A 10,669-nucleotide genomic window follows, 5' to 3' on the forward strand; every position below is an offset into this window, starting at 1 on the left:
TTGGTCCTGTTCTTTGCCAGCCCTTTCCCACCTCCCAAAACAGTTCCATCATCACATATTCAGATAACAAAGGAGCTACCTGACCTCTACATCAATACTTCTGCTGGTGGTGCTCTTACTGTCTCATCCTGTCAGTCAGCTTCAGTGACAGCAAGAATTTCTTGTTTGTTCAGATCTGATCTAAACATCATGCTCATTAAAAACATTTTGCATGCAAACCAATAAATTAAATAAATAAGCATGACAAGACTGCCGAAGAGCAGTTTTCCTGCTTTAAATCTAAGAAGAAAAGACTTAGGGAAGATAGTAACATCCCCCCAAGCAGAAAAGACTGATGTACAGAGGAAGAGAATAAACTCCTTTTGATATCCAGTGAAAACAAGACAAAAACGGACTCCAACTGCAGCAAGAGGGACTGAGGCCAGACACTGAGAAGAAGGTGTCCCTCATCAAGGCTGGAGTGAAGGATCTAGGGATGTTACAGCATCTCAACGGAGTCCTTGGATCTAAAGAACACTGCTCAGGACCACCTATGGCAGACCTACCTTCCATAACTGCTGTTGCTGTAGAAATCAGTCCATTGCACCCGTGTTTGCTGCCTTAGTTGACAACCTCTCTTTTTATCCTGCATCCACTTCTTCAAATCCACCTGCGTTCCCTGTGTCTGTGTACCTGGATACTCAATTCCCCTTGTCACTCTTAACTTCCTTACATCTCATTATTCTGCCTGAGTGATTTTCAATATGTGCACATTATCTGCTTGATGTTTGTTCAGCTAATTACCTCCTCTCTTCTCCCTTCCTTATTAACGCTCATTGATGGTAGTCTGATTCCCTTTGTCCTAACATGGAAACCAATCCATTCAGCAGCCTGTTTTCCCCTTACAAGTTCCCTGTGTCTAATAAAACTAAACCCTTCCCTTTCACTTACTCTTTTAGAGGCTTTATTTCTCTCCACCAAACCCACTAGTGCAGGTAGAAACAAACACCTTGGGAAGTGACTGCTATCACACTCACGATGAAGGATGCTCCCAGTAATCCTTTGTGATCTAATGGGGAGTGGTACGCACACACGTGTGGACATAGTATGGGCTCAGAAAGCCACAGACAAATCGCATTATACTCTGACAGATGGGTAAATGATTTTCTGATAAGGTGACAAACACAGACCCAGGTACAAAGTACTGGAAACACTTGCTTTACAAAAGGAACGTAATAGAATTTCAAAGGAAAATCACATTTTGCGAGTTCAGCAGCTGCAGCAGGAAATTTTTTGAGTTGGTTGAGTGTGCCCACCAGAAGCGTTTACCCTTTATTCTACCCCAGTCGTGTGTATGATTATATAAGATTTTCAGGCAAAGAGACCCAGCCCCTTCAGTCTGCACAGTTCACAGTCAACATCCACCATGACTTTCATTTGTATTGGGATTACACTATCCATATCCACTTTTATTCAGGCTGCAAAAAAAAGCAGTCACACCCAGATATTGTTGGGCAATGTCAACTGGTTTATGCCTGCTTGTGCTAGTCACTCTTTAAGAAACATACATAAGCCCTGAACATTATGCTAGCACTTTTTTCTTGCAAATGGAGGTCACAGAGAGCAATAAAAGAGCCTCACAACACCACCTACAAGGCCTGCTTTTTTTCAGGCAACTTGTTGTCACTTCTTCTCCCTGGGATCCAGTGACAGGACGTGTGGGAATGGTTCAAAGCTGCGCCAGGGGAGGTTTAGACTGGACATTAGGAAGCATTTCTTTACCGAGAGGGTCATCAAACACTGGAACAGGCTTCCTAGAGAGGTGGCCAATGCCCCATGTCAGTGTTTAAGAAGCATTTGGACAATGCCCTTAATAACATGCTTTAGCTTTTGGTTAGCCCTGAAGTGGTCAGGCAATTGGACTAGATGATCATTGTAGGTCCCTTTCAACTGAAACATTCTATTCTTTTCGTTTTTATTCTATTCTATTCTATTCTATTCTATTCTATTCCATTCTACCTGACAGTAACATAAGTTGCTGGCCTGCAGACCTGGTCATTGTAACACTGCAATGTGTTACAGCATCACACAGGGAGTCATCTGTTGTCTTTCAAGTTCAGACCTGGGAACTAGAGCAGTGTCTCATGATTTTGACCCAAATAACTCACAGTAACCACAACACACACTGTAAGAAAGCAGCAAAACCAGATAACTTTCATGTAGTCACCAAGAACGAGAGAGTGATTTATCAGTGGTGGAAGGAGAAAGGGATATGTGATTGCTGTTCCCATTAAAGAGCTGGGAGATACCAGCTGTAATGCCATTACAGTCTTCTTCACCAGGATGCTGGAAATTCAAAGTTCATTTATTCAGTGTGAATTTCATACACTGTTCTCCACTAAAATTCATTCAAAACATCACCAAAGTTTATGTGGTTTATAGCCAGAGCACTAGTGAACACCAGTTGTCAGTAGAGGTGGGATGCTGAAAGGCAGAAAAACACAAGAATCCTTTTGCAGCATCCATAGCACTCTTTACACATTCTAATGCCAGAAAATAAAGGAAAATAAACCAAATTCTGGGTATAAATAAGATGTCACCCTTCATATTCAGTAGTCCAAAATATTACGAAATAACTGAACTATATCAGAACCAAAAGGGAGTTCACTTTTTGGTCTGTAGCTGACCACTAGAAGCTGACCTATAGTTAATGCTGACTTGGGCAGAAGAACCCAGAAGTGATCACTTCATGACTCTCCAGGTAGTAAAATGACTTCTTACAGAGTGGAACAGGGTGGAAGACACTAAAATAAAGAATTATCAGCACAGAATTATAAGCATGAAAGAAAGCAATCACAGCTTTTCATGCCTATATGCTAACTGAACCTATTATAATTATAATTCTAATTGTGTAGAAGAACTGGGAGCTCTACTTACTTTCACAGAGACGTCTTCTCAGCTTCCCCCGAATTTTATCGATGGCGTTGTAATCGGAGACATGAAACACGTGAGCAGACTTGGGTTCTGAAGCAATCTCATCGAGTTCCTCTTTTAAGGCTTCACCAACACCCACGGCAAAGATCCTAATCCCAGCCTGATGGGCTGCAGTGGCTGCATCCAAGACATAATCCTGGCTCCTTCCATCAGTCAGAAGGATAGCCACTTTTTTAACAGTTTGATCACTAAGTCTCCCACCAGCTTCTTTGGAAAAACTGTACGTGTTGATGTACCTGAGAGCATCTCCAGTGTTTGTATTACCCCCATAATACTTAATGTTTCGTGCAGCTTCTTTGATTTCCTCACGGGTTTTGTACTTTCCCAGGTCAAACTCTGTGGTTGGACGATCACTGTATCGCACCACACCCACACGGGTTTTGTCTGGGCCAATCTCAAAAGTTTCCACCAAATTAGACACCCACTGCCGAACTTTCTCAAAATCTTCTTTCCCGACGCTGGAGGAGGCATCCAGGATGAAGACAAGGTCATAGTGAACATTCTTGCAACCTGCAAGAGTGGCAGAAAATATCGCTAAGGGAAGCTGAAAGATGAGTATCAGATATACTAAATATTCCCTAGGCGTAGCTCTCTAGTGAGCAATTTGGAGGAGGCAGCAAACCCTCTCCCTATCCTGCAGAGAAAGCGCAGATTCTCAGCCTTTCTTCTGTGTGATTCACCTCATCTGTTTCAGGACATCTACAGTAGATCAGCACACACTTCGCTTTGAAATGCAAACCCTTTCTCTTCCTGCACTACTAACTGCCTTTGCTCAATCTTTCACCTACACCATCTGCATGCATATGAAGCTATTTTTCTCAAACTTCATTGCAATGCCTTCGCTCCGGCATTGCTCTAAAATGACCTTGGCAGATCAAGAGACCTGCCCTGACCTTGCCTATGCCAATCCTGACCTTGAGTAGTGAAGCTTTCATGTTCCCTCTTGCATTAACATTATGATTTATTTATGCTTAGCTAGAAGCAGTTCTTTTGCTCAGCATGATATCTTGGTGAAACAAGTTTATAACAAGATTATTTTGATTTTCAGGCTCTTTGCCATTGACTATTGACTAAAGGATGACTCACTGAATACTGGGATGGCTTCCTTGACAACAAAGGGCAGTTGCTTTGTAAGGGAAAAGTTCACTTATCCCCACAACCACCCTTTTGGCTCCAGCCACGATATTTGTAATCTGAGGCCTGTGTAATCCAAAAGGCAGAAGTATTTTAATTACAGCTTACTTGCCTTATGAAGCCAGACTGGTCATATATTTGTCAGCCACTTGCCAAGAAAGTACATCTCCCAGGAGATGTTTTTTAGCTCTTTCTGAATATATGAAGCCAAGAGGCAGTATATTCATAAATGTCCCACTGATGCCAAAGATTTATCAACATAATGCCCCAACTGGGCAAAATGTATATATATACATATGTTTATTTATTTCACTATTACAGACCATAGTCCCTAACAAATTATGAGTTTCAAGATTGAAAGCTATTCTACAAAGTCAATTTATCTATGGTCACAACCAACAACCATTGTTTCTCCAGTAATTCTTGTCTCACATCGTCTCACAAAGTACAGCTCGTTTGAACCCATGGTAAAAAGCTAATTTGACCAATCTTGTGGAGAACAAAGCACAAATGATACAAGACAGAGAGCTGGTCCATACCAGTGCCTGTGCCACTTTATTTCTCTCAGAGTAACAGGGATCTTCCACGTCCCACTGAACTGGAGATATTATATCCGTCCCCTAAACTCTTGGCAATTGCCTTTAAACCCTGCTGCTTTCCCAGGATCTGAGCTCCCACTGAGAGCAGATCTGTTTCTGTTGACTCCTGTTTCACTGGAGGACCCTGATTCCCCCAACTGTTCCCACTACGACCATGTTAATAACCTCCTCTGGGCTATGACCTGGACTGACCAAGCTACCTCCCTTGGACGGAAAATCTGAGAATACATAACTCCAGGGTATGCCCACCAAGGACAGTTCAGCTCTCCATACATTAAAAAGTGACATTGCAATGTACAGTTTGCATGTTTTCACATCAGACTAGTTCCCAGCAACAAAATGTCCATCAGTGACTAAGACCTTGGATCTGTCTCACCTCTGTGGCCTTGCCTGGAGAATGGCTGTCCCTGACTGCTGCCTTTAGACCTGATCCAGACCTTGACTTCCTGACTCATGTTTCTGGCTTGATCTTGGACCTGCTTCATCACTATGAGCTTGTCTGGGAATTTGGATTGTTTGTTGAGCCCGGCTGCCATCCCCCAGCTGTCCCTGCTCCCTGGCTGGGGGTGGTAGGACAGGCTGTGGCTGGTGACACCCTGTCCTGCCAGCCCTGGGAGACCTCCAGCTCCTGGCTCCCCATCCCTTAGGAAGCAGCCTGCCCTTGTTGCACTCCTGACCAGAGCTAAAGCACTGATGTATATACACCCAATGTGGATGTTAACTGATGACTAGGATGTTTTCCCCTGGAACAGACCAAAGAGTATGGAGGTATCATACACAGTTCATCCAGTCAAGCACTTGCTTGACAGCCAGCTCAGTGAACAGAAATATGAATCATGCTACCCAAAGAGGGGGGGAATGATGCTGTTGCCATATTTCCTCACTGAATTCCAGCATTTGAGCCTACAAGAAGGTCACAAAGTCTTCTCCCACACCCAAATTTGACCTTACGGTTCATAAATTATCTCTGGTGCTTTTTTGCTTCCCAAGTAACTAGCGATACGACGAGAGGAAATGGCCTCAAGTTGTGCTAAGGGAGGTTTAGACTGGACATTAGGAAAAACTTCTTTACTGAAAGAGTGGTCAGGCCTTGGAACAGGCTGCCCAGGGGAGTGGTGGAGTCACCATCCCTGGAAGTATTTAAAAGATGTGTAGATGAGGCGCTTAGGGACATGGTTTAGTGGGCATGGTGGTCTTGAGTTGATGGTTGGACTCGATGATCTTAGAGGTCTTTTCCAACCTTAATGATTCTATGACTCTATGATCATCCTGGGGCTGTGCACCTGTGCTGAAGAGGACAGGAATCCCAGAACCGCCCACTGCACTGGAAAGGGGAGAGTGGGTGGCTCAACCACATGAAGAGGACTTGCCTTCAGATAGGAGTAATAGCATTATAGGTAGGCATTATAATGCTGTAGGGCAATGCTCATGGTATTGCATGATGGCCGTGAGAGTGGTCAAGGATACACCCAGTGTTTTGTGAGTGACAATGAAAAATGAGCATCATCTGTTGCTGTGTTCATTTCCATAGCAGGGTACATCCCAGAGACCTGACCCAGGCGCTGCTGTTCCTTCGGTGTCTACGGGAACAACCTATGGACATGCGATTGGGATCACATTGGGAACAACCTATCCACATGTGATCACATTGGAAACAACCTGTCCGCATCGGATCATGTTCTGTGATGGCATTTTTTGAGTGAGGGAACACTTGTCCCTAACCACAGAGCAAGAAAGGTCTGGCTGGAAACACACAGTAATTCTCTCAAAGGTAATCAGAGTGTGGAGATGACCGAATATATCATTTTATATTATCGGTGTAAGTTACATGACATCTGTGTATATTGGCTCAACTGCCAAGTGTAGTTCTGCTTGATTTTTGCAGAATATGAAGGATATAATATATAACAGTAAAGGGTAAGCAAGAAATCTCCACTCTGCCCCCCCAATTCATTATTGTATCAATCTATTCTGTCTAAAAGAACATTAAGTAAGTGAGACTAACCAAAGAATATAAAGCTTTAAGTATGAAACCCACAAGGTACAGACCTTCCTGTTGCTTATTTTAACGACTCTCAGCAGGTGAGATGACAGCAATTAAAAACCAAGCAGAACAGACAGAATGAATCCTGTTGGTGTTCAAGGGCAATGAGCCTTAAAACAAGGGGGGTTTAAGTTTTAAAAAGTGACGCCTATTCGGGCAGTATGCAGGGATGAAAAAGACGGTCTTTCAGGATCATTTTCTTAGAGTCAGTGATTCTTTGCTTACAGACCTGATGGCAGTGAGATGAAATGCTGCAGAAAAGCTTTTAGTAAGTATTAATCTGCATTTTTAACACAGCAACGTCCACTGCTGGACAAAATTGATTGTTTTCCAAGAATGCTATAATAATATTGTTTACTGGTGGAAACTGTTCACATTAAGGCAATATGGGAGATAATTCATAGAAAGTGAACCTTCAGTTTTGTAATTACAGGAAAACTCTCTGGAAGCATAATTCCAGGAGTTGTATTCATCCAGTCAGACACTCAGTCAATTGTTTTGCAGTATTACCACTAAAAATAGTTCACAAACAAGCCATAAGCCCAAAATTATTTAAAGTAATCACAGAATGAACATATAAATGGTACCACCATATCCTTCCTGTGACTGATCCACAGGCAGAAAAAAAGATGAGATTTCACTTTGGTTTATTACTAAGTGCTTATTCCTGTTAAACTTCACCCCAAAAGCCTTATATAGATCACATAACAAAACTGTAAAGCGGCTAAATCTTCATTCAAGGTCAGGTTGGACGGGGCTCTGAGCAACCTGATCTAGTTGAAGATGTCCCTGCCCACAGCAGGGGGGTTGGACTAGATGACCTTTAAAAGTCCCTTCCAACCCAACTATTCTATGATTCTATTCTATGATTCTATGATTCTATTTCTTAGACTGAGAGAATGTCTAAAAAATCCTTTTCTTTCTTATAAATTACCCACGGCTGCAGAATAGCATCTGTCCTCAAAAAAGAGAGAAAGCCTCCATCTCAAAGTACCTTTGGGCTTTTATACCAATAAACTGCTTAGGTATACAGCTGTTTTCTGTCCCTGAGGTATAGCATCATTCACAGCCAGATAACTCATCTCTTCCTACTCCCTCCGAAAAAACAACGTGTCCTTGTCAAGACTGCCTATAGGAACAGTCCCTCAGCTGCACCATCCTCTAATGCATTCAGCGGCATTTGGGAGAGAGTGCTCATCAGCCCAGGCCAAAAGCCATGCCAGGGACCACGCTAGCAACTAGACAGTATGAACCAAGAGAGGGTATGAACAGTGCCCTGGCCCTGTTTAGCTCACTAGGAAAGTCCCAGTCAGATAGAAGATTCACCAGCTCTAATCTGAAACCCACTGAAGGCAATGGCAGAACTGATCTCCGTGCCAGCGTGGGGTAGATGAAGCATATCCAGAGTAAACTGCATGCTGCTCCCCTTGCTCTGGGTAGCTGAGCTAACCTTTCTGAGCCCGCAGCAGAACCAGAGACCTTAGGTAAATCATAACCTTGATCCCGGAGCTATCTCCATCCCTAAGGTCTATTTTATGTCTTTTCAGCAGTAAATGTCTTGCTTGGGTTTTATATTGTTTTCCTCCCAGCAGCGATAGCTTCTCAGCCACGTAAAAGCCCCAGCAGCTACTTAGCATGAGGCAGTAAGTCGAACGGCGCGTACCTGCTCTTTGTGCCTCAATTCTCTCCCCGCTGAACACGAATGTGAGAAGAACCAGGAGGTGGGGCACGCGGCATCTTCCCGTAATGGACATATCTCCTTTCTCACATCAGCTTGTCTTTTCGCCGTGGTGAGAAGCTTGGTAGAAATCCAATCTGTAGCCTAAAATAAAAAGCAAGTGTTATCTCATAGAAACACAAAGAGAAGTAATGATGCAAGTCATGGGAGCAACGTTTTGGGGAGTTGTGTCTTCTGCCTGTCATTTTATTTGACTAGACACAAACTGCTCAGACAAAGAGGCAGGAGTTCACCTACTTTTCCAAAGCTATAGCCTTTCACTGGCTCTATTCAGTGTGCAGCAGCCTGAATGGAAACAGGAGAGAGATTACCAGATTATTATACTTTAATTGAGCCCACTGCCAACTACACAATCAACGCACTGGAGTGGAAACGATTCCTGACCTGGCCCTCCCACGCATTCATCATTAGGAGATACACAACGCAGAGCCGAGATACGAACCACCGCAAATATCACACAACTGGTTGCCACTTCACCCACCGCCGCTTTCCGTTCCCGAGTCTCAGAAATGACGAACGCTAAAAAGACGTGGCTGTTTTCATATACATATTTGTTGCTATTGGTCCTTCTCTATAGGAGTAAACTCAGCAGCTTCAAAACACGTCTTTCCACTGTTTAGTTTAAAGGAGTGCAAAAGCTCAGGTGGATGATCTTCAGTTTAAGGTCATTGGTTTGAGTTTACCTTGACTGAAGCCGCTGAAGTCAGCCGGTATTGTAACAAGCCAGGCAAAGTGGCTGGGCTGTTAAAAGTTTAGCTGTGTTTTCTAACACTAGACCAACTCATTTTTTTAAAATTTTATTATTTACTTATTGTTGTTGGTTTATTATTTTTTATTAGCCAGACCATAAAAACATCGCAGTTCTATATACTATGTACACACACACAGGGGAAAACAGTTTCCACTCTGTAGCTCTTTACTGCTTAAGGAATCATTTTGGAAAACTTTCTCCCAGCTCCTGAATCCATCTTTTCCTCATTAATGCACAGATTTCTTTGTTCATTTTCTTAGGGAATTTCTGCTTCCTCTGTCTTTTAACATGCACATCAGCTTCTTGCTGTTGATAGCCAGGTAAAAGAGGCATGAAGGGGACACTGTATGTTGTAGATCATTGCTGCAGGGTCAGTTATGCATTCTAGGGTATTCCTTGTCAAAGCAATAGGGTTCTGTGGGAATCACAGACAAAAAGAATGGTGGTGTCAGCATGTGTTCAAAAACAGTCTTGATCTGTCAAATGTCGGGCCTATCTCTACCACGTATATCAGAAATAAAGTGCCCATCATTCTGGTTTATGAAATAAAAAAGGGAAAAATCTTACGTAGTTGTTGAGATGTAACTGTAAATCCTTATTCCCAGGACAAAATACAGGCTCTTATTTTTTCAAAAGTCCATATTGTATGCAGACAAGGAGGAAAGCAATACATCTAATAAATCCTGCACCCTGCAAATAAAACTTGGAAGTTCCATCTTTAGCAGTTCCATCTGCCAGCAGTGAAACTTAAATGCAAGAAAAAATTTAAAAAAGAAAAAAAAAAAAGAAAAAAAAAGAAAAAAAAAGAAAAAAAAAGAAAAAAAAAGAAAAAAAAAGCATGCTCATTCAAATACCACCCCTAAATCCAAAGGGCACAAGCAGGTGCTGTAGTTTACACCTCAGCCAGACGGTGTCCCTACGAGACAGCGAGGTGCTCAGGTTTGAGCGAGATGGAAAAGGTTGCAGGGTAAAAAGGGCATGAAAATATCACCGTGCTCTACAGTAGTTAGAATTTCCTTTTAAATAAGTACATTACTGAAATACCAATCAGGCAGCCGCCTGCAGAGGGATCAGGACAAGCATTACTTAAAATAGCTATGGGAGCCTTCAGCCCAAGGTTTTTTTCCTCCCGTGTATTTTTTAGGAAACATTGTTTTCTGGCACTGGTGATGGAAGAGCAGGTTAGTGGCGGCAGCGAGAGATGGGAAACCAGATCCGCCATGCGGCGTTCTGCACTTCCAGGGCTGAGAGCTCAAAACGTCCTTTCTCTGTGTCTGGACTTGCAGGGCTGCAAAGTTTTATAAATACACTATTAAAAACAGTCTTTGCCAGCTGCTAACCCGCATGAGGCCAGGATAAAAGGAGCAGAGCACCAGCTGGTGTCAGTCAGCAGAACGGCAGCAGGATGGGCCGACGCCGGCTCGCTAGGC

At 43.0% G+C, this 10,669-nt stretch overlaps 1 protein-coding gene across 1 annotated transcript; it reads right to left on the reverse strand.

Annotated features, from left to right (window-relative positions):
- Window positions 1-2,916: 2,916 nt before the first annotated feature.
- LOC104082254 (collagen alpha-1(XXII) chain-like) lies at window positions 2,917-5,242 on the reverse strand (the record flags this gene model as incomplete). Its single annotated transcript, XM_009585305.1, has 2 exons — window positions 5,083-5,242; window positions 2,917-3,483 (listed from the first exon to the last, which is right to left on the reverse strand). Coding segments are annotated over exons 1-2 (727 nt in total), but the record flags the coding sequence as incomplete, so codon positions are not given.
- Between the last annotated feature and the right edge of the window lie 5,427 nt (window positions 5,243-10,669).

The sequence above is a fragment of the Fulmarus glacialis genome, unplaced genomic scaffold (genome assembly GCF_000690835.1).
Source record: "Fulmarus glacialis isolate BGI_N327 unplaced genomic scaffold, ASM69083v1 scaffold43049, whole genome shotgun sequence".
NCBI classification, from domain to species: Eukaryota; Metazoa; Chordata; class Aves; order Procellariiformes; family Procellariidae; genus Fulmarus; species Fulmarus glacialis.